This window comes from Chlorocebus sabaeus, chromosome 6, assembly GCF_047675955.1.
Source record: "Chlorocebus sabaeus isolate Y175 chromosome 6, mChlSab1.0.hap1, whole genome shotgun sequence".
NCBI classification, from domain to species: Eukaryota; Metazoa; Chordata; class Mammalia; order Primates; family Cercopithecidae; genus Chlorocebus; species Chlorocebus sabaeus.
Window position 1 is genome coordinate 39,485,772 of NC_132909.1, and position 17,868 is coordinate 39,503,639.

The 17,868-nt window shown below is 38.4% G+C and overlaps 1 protein-coding gene across 1 annotated transcript in view; it reads right to left on the reverse strand.

Annotated features, from left to right (window-relative positions):
- Positions 1 to 12,458: 12,458 nt before the first annotated feature.
- The window catches only part of LOC140711883 (zinc finger protein 254-like), a 59,493-nt gene continuing 54,083 nt past the window's right edge, over positions 12,459 to 17,868 (reverse strand). Inside the window, exon 6 of the mRNA XM_073016696.1 lies at positions 12,459 to 12,860. Within this exon, the coding sequence (XP_072872797.1) occupies positions 12,717 to 12,860 (144 nt within the window). The 3' untranslated portion in view covers positions 12,459 to 12,716. The remainder of the gene's footprint in view (positions 12,861 to 17,868) is intronic.

Sequence of the window (17,868 nt, forward strand, 5' to 3'; positions counted from 1 at the left end):
ATAATGATAGTAATAATAATACCTTCTTTTACAAAAACAGAAGGGGAGCATGTTGGGAAAAAGCTGAGTGTTGGGAGGGAAGCTGAGGCAGGGCTTGCATAATGTCCTCTGGAATGTGTCTAGACTTGCTGGCTCCTTCTGGCCTTCCTAGGCTCCTATTCCCATTATCTCAAGTAGCAGAACATATTCTATATAAATATTAAACCGTCGCAGCTATAGATCATGTACCTGATCTTTTGACCTCCACATTCTCACCACCTATTTCTTTGATGGATTAGCAATAAACACCATGGGCTAAACAGAGCTCAGGGCCTTCGCAGCCTCCACGATAGCGATGGCCCCCTGGTGTCCCACTTTTTTCTGTTTTTTTCTCAATCCTTTGACTCAGCCAAACTTTGTCACCCCCAAGATGTAGTGTTGGGTCTGATCACCCCAACATAAAGTTTGGCCTTTTTGTATGGGAGAGGAATGGAGGATACCAGGAAGAAGGTGACCCGTGGAAGTGACATTTGAGCTAGTGTCTGAAGAATAGGTGACAGGAGGAAAAAGAATGCTTCAGAGAACAGCGTGGATGTTGGTGCCTCAGTGAGATTGGAATGCTGGAATAAGCATTGTATATGAACAGGGAATGTTTCCTACTCTTTAAAGAGTTATGTATGTGTTTTCCATGATTTTAGCTATTTCTCTACTTGTAATGTGTTTTAGTTGGTTAAAAATTATGGCACAGATGAAGCAAGAAAAGTACTTATGTAACTGAGAAACCAATGTTATATTTTTAACTATGAAAATAATTAAATGCCTTTCTCTTATTCTTTTCCTTCTTTTCTTTTATTGATACTAAAAGGCAAAGATTTCTTGTAGATAACCTGAGCTTTTGAATGGTTTTCAGATGAGAGGTACAGCTACGTGTTAAGAGTGTTGAAGTTTGTGTTTGATCTAGGGATGCTTTATCTATTTGACCTGTAAGCATAGGATTCATGAGAAGATACTTCAGGTAGGAACCAAGCTAGGACTGTCACGATGGCTTAAGCACATCAGAACAGTTCTGATGCTACTTAGAAGGATTAAAACTCCTTCTGTAGCCAGATTTTTCAACTCATTTCGTAGCTGAAACCCCATAAAGAACATGAGTGGTCTTGTGACACCCTTCATGTCTTAGAGATATATCAATATTTTGCTTCACCAGTAATCTGTGAAAATAAAGTTTATTTAGTAAACAGAAGTTGCTGTTTATTTACTGTATGCTAGGATATTCACTAGATATGTCAGTGCCCAAGAAAAAGATTTATTTTACTCCTTTCACAAAGAGTGAAACTTATTCCCACAGAGTATGTGTCTAGTCAGTATTTAAATACTACTGATGACAGACTTACTCCCTACCCCTAGGTAGTTCTTGGGTTTCTACTATATTCACTTTTTTTCATAGCAAAGTATTTTTGAAACAAAACAGACAGTGATGTGTTTTCTGCTGAGTTGGTGCACACTAGAAGCTGTAAGGCAGTATGCTGTTCTGTGCTTTATGCACCTCAGGGAGATAGAGTGCAGTCTGACCCCCAGAGAGTTCCATCAGGGCATGCTTCGACTTCTCAGTGAGTGGCCATCTCCTACTTTGAGATTTCTGCTCCTGAGAAAAAAATACCTGTCTCATTTGGCTGCACAGTCATCTTCTTCTGTGTGAGTTGGGCCACCATCTTCTAAGACAATCTCACATGAAAATCTTACTGGGATGCTCATTTTGGGTAACGCCTGTCTCTGATGTCATCCATATGGGTCACCAAAATCTCAGGTGAGCCACACTGTTCTCCAAAGATGGTTCTCGTGTACAGTATCAATTCTGACAGATGTAACCTGAACATCTCTTTGGGCCCCAGGTAGCACTGGTTTCTCTGTTTTGGGGAGATCATAACTTTTCATCTCTTGCTTGGAAGCATAGATATTTCTGTATCACCACAACCATAAATATCATTAGACAGACACCACACTTTATTCCATTGTTGTATGGGATAAGATAAACTGAATAGAAAGAAATAAAACTTTAAAAAGCCCTCCCTACTCCTCACTTTTTAAAATTGAAATAGCTTGGTGGGGGGTGCAAGCAAGATGGCCGAATAGGAAGAGCTCCAGCCTCCAGCTCCCAGCGCAAGCAACACAGAAGACGGGTGATTTCTGCATTTTCAACTGAGGTACTGGGTTCATCTCACTGGGGAGCGCAGGACAATCAGTGCTGGTCAGCTGCTGCAGCCCGACCAGCCAGAGCTGAAGCAGGGCGAGGCATCGCCTCACCTGGGAAACGCAAGGGGGAAGGGAATCCCTTTTCCTAGCCAGGGGAACTGAGACACACAACACCTGGAAAATCGGGTAACTCCCACCCTAATACTGAGCTTTACCAAGAGTCTTAGCTAACGGCACAGCAGGAGATTATATCCCACACCTGGCCAGGAGGGTCCCACACCCACAGAGCCTCCCTCATTGCTAGCACAGTAGTCTGAGATATAATTGCAAGCCAGCAGCGAGGCTGGAGGAGGTGTGCCCGCCATTGCTGAGACTTAAGTAGGTAATCAAAGCCTCCGGGAAGCTCGAACTGGGTGGAGCCCACCACAGCTCAAGGAGGCCTGCCTGTCTCTGTAGACTCCACCTCTGGGGACAGGGCATAGCAAAAAAAAAAAAAAAAAGGCAGCAGAAACCTCTGCAGATGATAATGACCCTGTCTGACAGCTTTGAAGAGAGCAGTGGATCTCCCAACATGGAGGTTGAGATCTGAGAACGGACAGTCTGCCTGCTCAAGTGGGTCCCTGACCCATGAGTAGCCTAAATGGGGGACATCCCCCACTAGGTGCAGACCAACACTTCACACCTCACACGGCGGGGTACACCCCTGAGACAAAGCTTCCAGAGCAAGAATCAGACAGCAGCACTCGCTGTTCAGCAATATTCTATCTTCTGCAGCCTCCGCAGCTGATACCCAGGCAAACAGGGTCTGGAATGGACCTCAAGCAATCTCCAACAGACCTACAGCTGAGGGTCCTGACTCTTAGAAGGAAAACTAACAAACAGAAAGGACACCCATACCAAAACCCCATCAGTACGTCACCATCATCAAAGACCAGAGGCAGATAAAACCACAAAGATGGGGAAAAAGCAGGGCAGAAAAGCTGGAAATTCAAAAAATAAGAGCGCATCTCCCCCTCCAAAGGAATGCAGCTCATCACCAGCAACAGATCAAAGCTGGACGGATAATGACTTTGACAAGTTGAGAGAAGAAGGCTTCAGTCAATCAAACTTCTCAGAGCTAAAGGAGGAACTACACACCCAGCGCAAAGACACTAAAACTCTTGAAAAAAGAATGGAAGAATGGATAACTAGAATAATCAATGCAGAGAAGGCCATAAACAAACTGACAGAGATAAAAACTATGACACGAGAAATACGTGCAAATGCACAAGCTTCAGTAACTGACTTGATCAACTGGAAGAAAGAGTATCAATGATTGAAGATCAAATGAATGAAATGAAGCGAGAAGAGAAGTCTAGAGAAAAAAAAGGAAAAAGAAATGAACAAAGCGTCCAAGAAATATGGAATTATGTGAAAAGGCCAAATCTATGTCTGATTGGTGTGCCTGAAAGTGATGGGAAAATGGAACCAAGTTGGAAAACACTCTTTAGGATATCATCAGGGAGAACTTCCCCAACCCAGTAAGGCAGGCCAACATTCAAATTCAGGAAATACAAAGAATGCCACAAAAATATTACTCAAGAAGAGCAACTCCAAGACACATAATTGTCAGATTCACCAAAGTTGAAATGAAGGAAAAAATGTTAAGGGCAGCCAGAGAGAAATGTCGGGTTACCCACAAAGGGAAGCCCATCAGACTAACAGCAGATCTCTTGGCAGAAACTCTACAAGCCAGAAGAGAGTGGGGGCCAATATTCAACATTCTTAAAGAAAAGAATTTCAACCCAGAATTTCATATCCAGCCAAACTAAGTTTCATCAGTGAAGGAGAAATAAAATCCTTTACAGACAAGCAAATGCTTAGAGATTTTGTCACCACCAGGCCTGCCCTACAAGAGATCCTGAAGAAAGCACTAAACATGGAAAGGAACAACCGGTACCAGCCATGGCAAAAACATGCCAAAATGTAAAGACCATTGATGCTAGGAAGAAATTGCATCAACTAACGAGCAAATAACCAGCTAATATGAAAATGACAGGATCAAGTTCACACATAACAATATTAACCTTAAATGTAAATGGACTAAATGCTCCAATTAAAAGACACAGACTGGCAAATTGGATAAAGAGTCAAAACACATCAGTTTGCTGTATTCAGGAGACCCATCTCACGTGCAGAGACACACATAGGCTCAAAATAAAGGGATAGAGGAAGATCTACCAAGCAAATGGAGAACAAAAAAAAAGCAGGGGTTGCAAGCCTAGTCTCTGATAAAACAGACTTTAAACCATCAAAGATCAAAAGAGACAAAGAAGGCCATTACATAATGGTAAAGGGATCAATTCAACAGGAAGAGCTAACTATCCTAAATATATATGCACCCAATACAGGAGCACCCACATTCATAAAGCAAGTCCTTAGAGACTTACAAAGAGACTTAGACTCCCATACAATAATAATGGGAGACTTCAACACCCCACTGTCAACATAAGCAGATCAATGAGAGAGAAAGTTAACAAGGATATCCAGAAATTGAACTCAACTGCAGCAAGCAGACCTAATAGACATCTATAGAACTCTCCACCCCAAATCAACAGAATATACATTCTTCTCATCACCACATCACACTTATTCCAAAATTGACCACATAGTTGGAAGTAAAGCACTCCTCAGCAAATGTACAAGAACAGAAATTATAACAAACTGTCTCTCAGACCACAGTGCAATCAAACTAGAACTCAGGACTAAGAAAATCAATCAAAACCGCTCAACTGCATGGAAACTGAACAAACCGCTCCTGAATGACTACTGGGTACATCACGAAATGAAGGCAGAAATAAAGATGTTCTTTGAAACCAATGAGAACAAAGATACAACATACCAGAATCTCTGGGACACATTTAAGGCAGTGTGTAGAGGGAAATTTATAGCACTAAATGCCCACAAGAGAAAGCAGGAACGATCTAAAATTAACACCCTAACATCACAATTGAAAGAACCAGAGAAGCAAGAGCAAACACATCCAAAAGCTAGCAGAAGGCAAGAAATAACTAAGATCAGAGCAGAACTGAAGGAGATAGAGACACAAAAAACCCTCCAAAAAATCAATGAATCCAGGAGTTAGTTTTTTGAAAAGATCAACAAAATTGACAGACCGCTAGCAAGACTAATAAAGAAGAAAAGAGAGAAGAATCAAATAGATGCAATAAAAAATGATAAAGGGGATATCACCACCGATCCCACAGAAATACAAACTACCATCAGAGAATACTATAAACACTTCTATGCAAATAAACTAGAAAATCTAGAAGAAATGGATACTTTCCTGGACACTTACACTCTTCCAAGACTAAACCAGGAAGAAGTTGAATCCCTGAATAGACCAATAGCAGGCTCTGAAATTGAGGCAATAATTAATAGCCTACCAACCAAAAAAAGTCCAGGACCAGATGGATTCACAGCTGAATTCTACCAGAGGTACAAGGAGGAGCTGGTACCATTCCTTCTGAAACTATTCCAATCAATAGAAAAAGAAGGAATCCTCCCTAACTCATTTTATGATGCCAACATCATTCTGATACCAAAGCCTGGCAGAGACACAACTAAAAAAGAATTTTAGACCAATATCCCTGATGAACATCGATGCAAAAATCCTCAATAAAATACTGGCAACCCGGATTCAGAAGCACATCAAAAAGCTTATCCACCATGATCAAGTAGGCTTCATCCCTGGGATGCAAGGCTGGATCAACATATGCAAATCAATAAACGTAACCCAGCATATAAACAGAACCAAAGACAAAAACCACATGATTATCTCGATAGATGCAGAAAAGGCCTTTGACAAAATTCAACAGCCCTTCATGCTAAACACTCTCAATAAATTCGGTATTGATGGAACGTATCTCAAAATAATAAGAGCTATTTATGACAAACCCACAGCCAATATCATACTGAATAGGCAAAAACTGGAAGCATTTTCTTTGAAAACTTGCACAAGACAGGGATGCCCTCTCTCACCACTCCTATTCAACATAGTGTTGGAAGTTCTGGCTAGGGCAATCAGGCAAGAGAAAGAAATAAAGGGTATTCAGTTAGAAAAAGAAGTCAAATTGTCCCTGTTTGCAGATGACATGATTGTATGTTTAGAAAACCCCACTATCTCAGCCCAAAATCTCCTTAAGCTGATAAGCAACTTTGGCAGTCTCAGGATACAAAATTAATGTGCAAAAATCACAAGCATTCTTATACACCAGTAACAAACAGAGAGCCAAATCATGAATGAACTCTAATTCACAATTGCTTCAAAGAGAATAAAATACCTAGGAATCCAACTTACAAGGGATGTAAAGGACCTCTTCAAGTAGAACTACAAACCACTGCTCAGTGAAATAAAAGAGGACACAAACAAATGGAAGAACATACCATGCTCATGGATAGGAAGAATCAATATTGTGAAAATGGCCATACTGCCCAAGGTAATTTATAGATTCAATGCCATCCCCATTAAGCTACCAATGACTTTATTCACAGAATTGGAAAAAACTACTTTAAAGTTCATATGGAACCAAAAAAGAGCCCACATCTCCAAGACAATCCTAAGTCAAAAGAACAAAGCTGGAGGCATCATGCTACCTGACTTCAAACTATACTACAAGGCTACAGTAACCAAAACAGCATGGTACTGGTACCAAAACAGACATATAGACCAATGGAACAGAACAGAGCCCTCAGAAATAATACCACACATCTACAACCATTTGATCTTTGACAAACCTGACAAAAACAAGAAATGGGGAAAGAATTCCCTATTTAATAAATGGTGCTGGGAAAACTGGCTAGCCATATGTAAAAAGCTGAAACTGGATCCCTTCCTTACACCTTATACAAAAATTAATTCAAGATGGATTAGAGACTTAAATGTTAGACCTAATACCATAAAAACCCTAGAAGAAAACCTAGGCAATACCATTCAGGACATAGGCATGGGCAAGGACTTCATGTCTAAAACACCAAAAGCAACGGCAACAAAAGCCATAATTGACAAATGGGATCTAATTAAACTAAAGAGCTTCAGCACAGCAAAAGAAACTACTATCAGAGTGAACAGGCAACCTACAGAATGGGAGAAAATTTTTTCAATCTACTTATCTGACAAAGGGCTAATATTCAGAACCTACAAAGAACTCAAACAAATTTACAAGAAAAAAACAAACAACCCCATCAAAAAGTGGGCAAAGGGTGTGAACAGACACTTCTCAAAAGAAGATATTTATACAGCCAACAGACCCATGAAAAAAATGCTCATTATCACCAGCCATCGGAGAAATGTAAATCAAAACCACAATGAGATTCCATCTCACACCAGTTAGAATGGCAATCATTAAAAAGTCAGGTAACAACAGATGCTGGAGAGGATGTGGAGAAATAGGAACACTTTTACACTGTTAGTGGGACTGTAAACTAGTTCAATCATTGTGGAAGACAGTGTGGCAATTCCTCAAGGATCTAGAACTAGAAATACCATTTGACCCAGAAATACCATATACCCAGTCATCCCATTACTGAGTATATGCCCAAAGGATTATAAATCATGCTGCTATATACACCATGGAATGCTATGCAGCCATAAAAAGGGATGAGTTTGTGTCCTTTGTAGGGACATGGATGCAGCTGGAAACCATTATTCTCAGCAAACTATCGCAAGAAGAGAAAACCAAACACCGCATGTTCTCACTCATAGGTGGGAATTGAACAATGAGATCACTTGGACACAGAAAGGGGAACATCACACACTGATGCCTATTGTGGGGAGGGGGTGGGGGGGATAGCATTAGGAGATATACCTAATGTAAATGACGAGTTAACGGGTGCAGCACACCAACATGGCACATATATACATATGTAACAAAACTGCACATTGTGCACATGTACCCTAGAACTTAAGGTATAACAAAAATGAATCAATCAATCAATCAATCATGCTGCTATAAATACACATGCACACATATGTTTATTGCGGCACTATTCACAATTACAAAGACTTGGAACCAACCCAAATGTCCATCAATGACAGACCGGATTAAGAAAATGTGGCAAATATACACCATGGAATACTATGCAGCCATAAAAAAGGATTAGTTCTTGTCCTTTGTAGGGACATGAATGCAGCTGGAAGCCATCATTCTCATCAAACTATCACAAGAACAGAAAACCAAACACCACATGTTCTCACTCATAGGTGGGAATTGAACAATGAGATCACTTGGATACAGGAAGGGGAATATCACACACCGGGGCCTATTGTGGGGAACGGGGAGGGGGGAAGGATAGCATTAGGAGATATACCTAATGTAAATGATGAGTTAATGGGTGCAGCACACCAACATGGCACAAGTATACATATGTAACAAACCTGCAGGATATACCCTAGAACATAAAGTATAATTTAAAAAAAAAAAGTTACCAAGACTACAAAAAAAAAAAAAACAAACAAAAAAAAACCTTGCCCAGGGTCAAGTGCCATACCCTCTTGGAGGTATCATTTCTTTGTTGTTTTGTTTTTTAAGCAGGAGAAGCCATATGTACTGGAGGACAGTGATAGGAAGACCTTCTGTCTCCTTTGAGCATGTTTGAGATGGGGTCACCAGTGTGTCTAGTTTTCTTTATGAGGGTGCCTAAGCAAGTTATGAAATTGGCAGGTCTTGCATTGTGATAGGCACTTGAGTGTCTGTTTCCTGTTTCTTCCAATCTGGGGATAAGAAATATTTTGAAACTAGTAATAAATAGAGAATTGAAGTCACGCATGCTACCAGCTCATTTTTAACTGACTTATCTTCTGTATTTACTACTAGTATTATTATTATCATTGTTATTTTTCTCATGACTTTGGGAAAGTTTCAGCAAAACAATAGTGGAAAGAAATCTGGATTAGTACACCAGCATTGTGGCTCCTTTCTTGCCTCGTCTATTGAAGATCACTATCAGCAAGCTTGCATTGGGAACCATTTCTTGACACCTACACCTGGTACCAGGCTCTAGAACTGCAAAGATGGACATAATATGATTCCAGTTCTAAAATTCACCAGTGCTTCACAACCAGCAAGAACAAGTGGAGAACTGGCCAGTGAGAAGTTGCAGTGGAGAGTAAAGGTGATACTCACAAATGTGCAGGTTTTCCATGTGGAGGAGAATAATGTGGGAAAAGAAAAATGTACATCTAGGCAAAAAAAGCAGTTTAAGTACAGGACTTGAAGTATAAAAATATGAGGCTTATTTGAGGACAGGGTAGGACAAGAAGTGCAGTTTGACAAGAGAATATACTTTGGGAGAGTTGTGTAGATTTGGGATGATAAGAGATGTTGGCCTTAGAAACATGGATGAGGGCTCAGCTTTGTAGGCTGTTACGAACCACTGAATGTTTTAGAGCAGGGCTGCAATGTGAGCAGCTCTGTGTTTCACAGAGAACACTGCAACATTTTAGAAAGTTTACGCTTGAAAAAATACAATGTGTTCAGCAAAGTGCAGGGCAAACTTGGAATTTGGTACCCTCTTGATAGAATACATTTTCCCTTTTTAAAAAGAGACTTTTCACCCCAGAATGCATGGGCTGCTTTCTTACACATGGCTAAATAATGTTAGAAAGATGAGAACATTTATTTTCCCCAAATCAAATTAAATTAGAAAATGTTTAAACTTTCCTAATTGTGTATTACTAATTGGTACATATTTAAAGTAAGAGTAGACATCTTTAGAAGGGAGGAACTCCTTTTCTGTCAAAAACATTGAAGATAGACACTGGGAGCTGAATGAAGATAAATGTAAAATAATTTTTGACAAATGATTACTATAATGGGGATACCAAAAGCTTATATAAATCAGTAAAAAGTCAAATAATTTAATAGCAAAATAAGCAGAAGGCATGACTAGGCAATTCAAAAAGTAGTACACTAAATATATATAATAACAAGCTACCTAATAGTTACTAAAATTCATATCAAAATAATGAGATGCTGCCGAGCACAGTGGCTCATGCCTGTAGTCCCAGTACTTTGGGAGGCCAAGGTGGGTGGATTACCTGAGGTCAGGAGTTTGAGACCAGCCTGGCCAATATGATGAAAACCTGTCTTTACTACAAATACAAAAATTGGCCGGGCATGGTGGCACACACCTATAATCCCAGCAACTCGGGACGCTGAGACAGGAGAATTGCTTAAGCCCAGGAAGACAGAGGTTTCACTGAGCCGAGATCATGCCACTGCACTCCAGCCTGGCCAACAGAGCAAGACTCTGTCTCAAAAATAAATAAATAAATAATAATGAGATGCCATTTTTTCATATACCAAAGTGGAAAATATTTTTAAAAATAATATATTCCTTTAAACTATTAATAAATAGTAAGTATAGGGAAACAAGAGCTTTCCTAACACTGTTACTGGAAGTATAATTTCATGTCATATTCATATGTGGCAGTTCTTGCACTGTGCATCAGTGGCCTTTAAAATGTGCTATATTTTGCCAGGCGTGGTGGCTCATGCCTGCAATCCCAGCATTTTGGGAGGTCAAGTTGGGCGGATTATAAGGTCAGGAGATCCAGATCATCCTGGCTAACATGATGAAACCCTGTCTCTACTAAAAATACAAAACATTGGTTGTGGTGGAAACACAGAAAAGCAAGGTTCATGACACTTTCAAAGGAATACGATAATTCTCCAATACTCTAAGAAAAAAAATCATTGAAATGACTTTAAAAGACTTTAAAAAGGCTTCAAAATATAGATTTTAAAGAAGTTCAAAGAGAAGCAAAAGAAATCTAAAACCAATACAAAAATAAATAAATAAATTTATAGTATGAATGGGAAATGTGCCAAGGAGACAAATATCTTTTGAAAGAAACCAAAACAAAATTATGGAACTGAAATATTCACTGAAGGAAAAAGAAAATACATTCAATGATTCAATAACAGACTGAAAAGGCATAAAAAGAATTTTCAGACTTTTAAATGGATCTTTTAAAATAATCTACTTAGACAAAACTAAGGAGAAAAGAATTTTAAAAAATGAACAAAGACTTTGAGATGTTTCCGACTACATAAAGTGACTAAACATAAAAATTATCAGTGTTTCTGAGAGAGACAAAAATCAAAAGGTTTAGAAAATCTATTTAAGAAAATAAATGATGAAAACTTTCCAAGTCTAGCAATAGAGTTAGACATACATATACAGGAAGCTCAGCAATCACCAGCAAAATACATTGCAAAACAGACTTCATCATGGCACATGATAATCAGAATTTCTAGAGTCAAAGTGAAATAAGTAATTCTAAAATCAGCAAAAGAAAAGCATCCAGTCATTTATAAATAAAACCACATCAAACTAAAGGCAGACTTCTCAACAGAAACTTTACTGACCAGAAGATAATGGAATGGCACTGTTAGAGTGTTGAAAGAAATGAAAAGTGCCAGCCAAAAATTTTGCATCAAGCTAAATTAACTTTCACAAATGAAGAAGAAATAGTCTTACCCTGAAAAATAAATGCTGGGGAAACTAATTACCACTAGACTGGGCCTATAAAAGATGTTCAAGGGATTTCTTTCTCTCTCTTTTTTTTTTTTTTTTTTTTTGAGACAGAGTTTTGCTCTTATTACACAGGCTGGAGTGCAATGGCACGATATCAGCTCACTGCAACCTCTGTCTTCTGGGTTCAAGTGATTCTCCTGCCTCAGCCCCCCAAGTAGCTGGAACTACAGGCATTCGCCACCTCACCCAGCTAATTTTTGTATTTTTAGTAGAGACGGGGTTTTATCATGTTGGCTAGACTTGTCTCAAACTCCTGACCTCAGGTGATCCACCCACCTCAGTCTTCCAAAGTGCTGAGATTACAGGCATGAGCCATTGTGCCAGGCCGGTATTTCTAATAGAAAAACAAAAGATTGGCCGGGTGCGGTGGCTCAAGCCTGTAATCCCAGCACTTTGGGAGGCCGAGACGGGTGGATCACGAGGTCAGGAGATCGAGACCAGCCTGGCTAACACGGTAAAACCCCGTCTCTACCAAAAAAATACAAAAAACCAGCCGGGCGAGGTGGCTGGCGCCTGTAGTCCCAGCTACTCGGGAGCCTGAGGCAGGAGAATGGCGTAAACCCGGGAGGTGGAGCTTGCAGTGAGCTGAGATCCGGCCACTCTACTCCAGCCTGGGTGATAGAGTGAGACTCCGTCTCAAAAAAAAAAAAAAAAAAAAAAGAAAAACAAAAGATTGATATTCACCATCATTAAAACATACGAAAGTATAAAATTAACAGGTCTTATAAAACAAAAGAGAAAAAGAAATAAATCAAATCACAACATGACAGAATTTTATTAAACCAGACACATGAAAAAAAGAAAACAAAATAATTATCATTATGACACTAACAAAACCTACATATTATATTAATATTAACCTTGGCCGGGTGAGGTGGCTCATGCCTTTTGGAGGCCAAGGTGGGTGGATTACCTGAGATCAGGAGTTCGAGGCCAGGCTGGCCAACATTGTGAAACCCCCATCGCTAGTAAAAATACAAAAAATTAGCTGGGCATGGTGGTGGGTACCTGTAATCACAGCTACTCAATAGGCTGAGACAGGAGAATCGCTTGAACTTGGGAGGCAGAGCTTCTTGAAGTGAGCCAAGATCACGCCATTGCACTCCAACCTGAACAAAAAGAATGAGACTCCATCTCAAAAAAAAGAAAAAGAAAATAAAAGAAAAAATTAACCTTGAATATAAATTAAATCCTTCATGGAAATGTATAGATTTGTGATATGAATAAGAAAAAATGGTCCAACTCTATGTTGCCTACAAGAATCTCACCTTACTTGTAAGACACATATAGATTAAAAATAAAGGAAGGAAGATATTAACACAAACAGAAACCAAAAGCAAACAGGAGTATCTATATGTATAGCAAATAAAACACTTTAAATAAAAAGTGGCAACAGAAAGGATAAAGGTAATCATCCAAGAATAAAGAAATCATTTCAGCAAAAAGATATAATAATTCTAAATATCTATGCACCCAACATCAAAGCACCCAGATTTTAAAAAGAAATATTATTAAACCTATAGAAAGAGACAGTAACAAAATGATAGTGGAGAAATTCAACATTCTACTCACAGCATTAGAGAGACCGTTGAGATAGGAAATTGGCAAATCAACAAAGTACCCCCATAAATCACTATTATATCAACTACCTACTTAGATCACAGTAGAATAAAACTACAAATCAATATTTCAAGATAAATTTCAGAAACTATAAATTTACAAAGAATTTAAACAACATACTCCTAAACAGTCACTGTGTAAATGAAGTAATTAAAATGGCCGGCCAGGGGTGGTGGCTCACAACGGTAATCCCAGGACTTTGGGAGGCTGAGGGAGGTGGATCACCTGAGGTCAGGAGTTTGAGACTAGCCTGGGCAACATGACAAACCCCATCTCTACAAAAAATATATTTAAAAAAAGCTAGATGTGGTGGTGCACACCTATAGTCCTAGCTACTCGGGAGGCTGAAATAAAAAGATCACTTGGGCCTGGAAGGCAGAGGTTGCAGTGAGCCAAGATTGTGCCACTACACTCCAGCCTAGGTGACACAGTAAAACCCATGTCAAAAAGAAAATTAAAATGAAAATTAAAAAATTGTCGGAAAAAGATGGAAATAGAAACACAATATAATAAAACCTGTGAGATACAGCAAATATAGCACAAAGACAGCAGTTTATAGCCTAAATGCCTGCATCAAAAAAGTAGACACCTTACATGTTAAAGACCTGACATAACACTTCAAGGAACTAGAAAATTAATAAGAAACCAAATTCCAACTTACAAGAAAAAAAATAAAAATCAGAACAGAACCAAATGAAATAAAGACCAAAAACAATAAAAATTATCAACAGCATAGTTAATGTTTCAAAAAGACAAAATTGATAAATTGCTAGCTAGATTAACCAAAAACAGAAGAGAGATCTAAATAAACAATCAGAAGTGAAATAACAGACATTTCAATGGATACAACAGTAAGACAAACCAATAATGAGTAGCATGATTGAGGCAGTAATAAAAAAAAGTCTTGAAAAAGAAAAGCCTGGGAGTAGATAAATGCACAGCCAAATTCTACCAAATGTACTAAGAATAATAATCCTCCTGAAACTCTTCCCAAATATTCAGGATAATGAAATTCTTTCTAAGTCACTCTGAGGTCAGTATCACCTTGATACCAAAATTATTCAGGAACACAAAAACAAAAAAACTATTATTATGTTATTAATATAAAAAACAGATAAATGGGATTCAAACTAAAATGTTTATACAGGAAGAAAAATAATCAACAGGGTAAATAGGCAACCTACAGAATAAAAGAACATATTTGCAAACTATGTGCCAACATGGAACTAATATTCAGAATTTACAAATAATTCAAACAACTCAAAAATATCATAATAAACAAACGATTCCATTGAAAATGGGTAAATAACATTACTAAGAATGAAGAAATACAAATAGCCAACATGCATATGAAAAAAAAATGCTCAATCTCAACTAAAAATAGAACTACCATTTGATTCAGAGATCTCATTATTGGGTATCTACCCAAAGAAAAATCTTTTATTATATGAAAATGATATCTGGACCAGGCACAGTGGCTCATGCCTGTAATCCCAGCACTTTGGGAGGCCGAGGCAAGAGGATCACGAGGTCAGGAGATCGAGACCATCGTGGCCAACACGGTGAAACCCCATCTCTACTAAAAATACAAAACATTAGCCAGGTGTGGTGGCAGGGGTCTGTAGTCCCAGCTACTCGGGAGGCTGAGGCAGGAGAATGGCGTGAACCTGGGAGGCGGAGCTTGCAGCGAGCCGAGATCGAGCCCCTGCACTCCAGTCTGGGCGACAGAGCAAGACTCCAACTCAAAAAAAAAAAAAAAACAAAAAACTATATTTCATGTTTACTGCAGCATGCTCACAATAGCAAACCATATATACAAGAAAATTTTAATATTAAAAATATATAGGAGATTCAAAGTAAAGGCAAGTATAATTATTATAATCCACCTGAAAAATAGTAAAAAGACTGAAAAAATATTTTGTCAACAAATATATACAAATGACCAATAGATATATAAAACAGTGCTCACTATCACCTACCAACAGGCAACTGTAAATGAAAACAATGATGAGCTATCACTTCAAATCTGTCAGGATTGCTAATATCAAAATGAAAAAATAGAGAAATAACAAGAAACATCTGTCATTAATGTTCCTGAGATTTCCGAAACAAATCTTAATATCACCACTGCTCTCACACATTTCAGACATGAAGGGAAAACTTATGAAATAATCTTATATGCAGCTCCTCAAAAATACTCGAGATATTCTTATATTCCCCCAAAGCAATGGAACAATAGGAATAACATGTGATACCTTATAAGCCATAAAGAGGACTTTAGCTCTCACAACACCCTCAAAGGAAAAATCACTAAATAGGAAGTAGAGTCCTTAGAGAATTTAAGGATATGGGACAAAAGATGCTCCTATTTGACAGCTAGAGAAAAAGAAAAAAAAAAAATGACTTTCTAGGAAACACCTCCATTGAAGCAGAGCATCCTAATATGACATTTTAAGGTCTGGAATTCTTTGACCTTTGTACCTCTTGTCTGTGTTATCTGCTTCATTCATGCTTAGCTATCTGAGTATTTGACTACTGTCTCATGTCTCTTCACATTCCAGGGCTCTTTTATTTGCTCAAGGCAGGAGATCAGATCAGGGTTAGGGACATCAAGGCCTGTTTTGTTAGAAAAAAAGTAATATGACTCTCTGGGATTCTCCAGTTACCAACCTAGTACTCTGTTCAGTAGAGAGGAGAGACTAGTATGAAGGATTCTAGAAATTTAATTCCAAAATACTATTTTCTGACAGAATCTTTAGAATATTTAGGTTAAAATTTAGGTTACATTTCTGGATCCTTAGCTCTACTATTCAATATTATTGAATTTAAAATTGGTGATGAATACTGGATTTTAATACTTGAGGAACAATATGCCACTGAATTTCTAGAATTATCATTAGAGTGAAAGATACAGTATCGTTCAAGAAGGGGGAAGGTTCCTCTTAAGATAAAACATCTTGAAAATTTTCTTCTCTGTTCCAATAAACTTCAAGCTTTCCTTAAATGTATTGATCTAAAAATAATTTACGCAGAGCAAAAACTCCCAAAATCATTCTACAGAGGGAGAAAATAGAAGCCTTAAGGTATATCAGGAAATCTGGGGAAAATTTATTCTCACCTAGAGAGACCAGGTTTCTGTAGTTCTCTAACACTGCATCTCTATACAAATTTCACTGAGCAGGATTCAGACATACCCACTCCTCCTGAGAGAATTCTATGGCCACAGCCTTGAAAGTTAACATTTTCTAAAAACCCACAAACACCCACACATAATTATCAAGTGGCCATGGGCAGAATTGTTAATTTTACTCTAGGTGTTTGAGAGTTAAGAGAACTGGCTCTGTTTTACATGAGACTGAAATTATCCAGGAAAATATTATTTAACAGAGAAAGGTTCTCTAATGTATTCCATCATTCTGAGGAAAGAGAAGAAAATAAGATCCACAAAACCAGGGTAGGTATTATAGTTTTCTGATGATACAGCATAAAATTTATGGCATAAACACAAGCATATACAGTTTTGAGTGCCATATTTACATTATACAGAGTAAGTTGTGTACAGTTCTCATATGGAGAAGTCACAGGAAGTTAGGAGGTACCTCTCAAATTTTTCATGTATACATCAATAAACTGGAGATTTTTAAAAAATATGTATTCTAACTCAAGAGATCTGGGATGAGACCTGAGTTACTGCATTGCTAACAAACTCACCAATGATGTCAATGATTCTAGCTTAAGGAAAATACTTTGTAAAACATCTAGTAAGTGATTGAACCTGGGTTTTATTCTAGTGTATATGACCAGTAAAAAAAAAAAGATGACAGCCTTCATTTTTCAAAGCAAGGCATAAACAAAGAGAAACTATTAAGAAAAGAAATGTAAGAAAAATAGATATGCTGTGTTCAAGAATAGGCCAAGGTAAACATCTGGTTCAGCATGACTCTGTGTTTGGAGTGCAGGTGCATAATTCTGCTCATTATGTAACCTGGTTGGGTAAGCTCATACTTGGCTCTGAGCCGCTATTAAGTGTTAGGAGTACACAGAAAGGTGGACAGGAGAGAGAGAGAGAGTAAAACTGCTGACCCTGTACACAGGGCTCATGACCAGGCTTGTGCCCTTTATTCTTTTGACAGAGAATAAAGCCATGTCAAAACTCCCCACCATTCCTTGTTTTTCCAGCAACCCACTACTCACCCACCTACTCCTGTTAGACCTCATCTTGAACTGGAACCTGACACTTGGTGTAACAGGAGAACTTTCAGATTAAATCTGATTGTTTATTTATGTTAGTCAGAAAGTCTCTCCAAAGTAACTGTGAATACTACAGTTTTTATAAAGTAACTTTATAGTGAAGAAATCCTGGCTGGGAGTGGTGACTCACACCTGTAATGCCTGCACATTGGTAGGCCAAGGCAGGGGGATCATAATGTCAGAAGTTCAAGACCAGCCTGGCCAACATGGTGAAACCCTATCTTTACTAAAAATACAATAATTAGC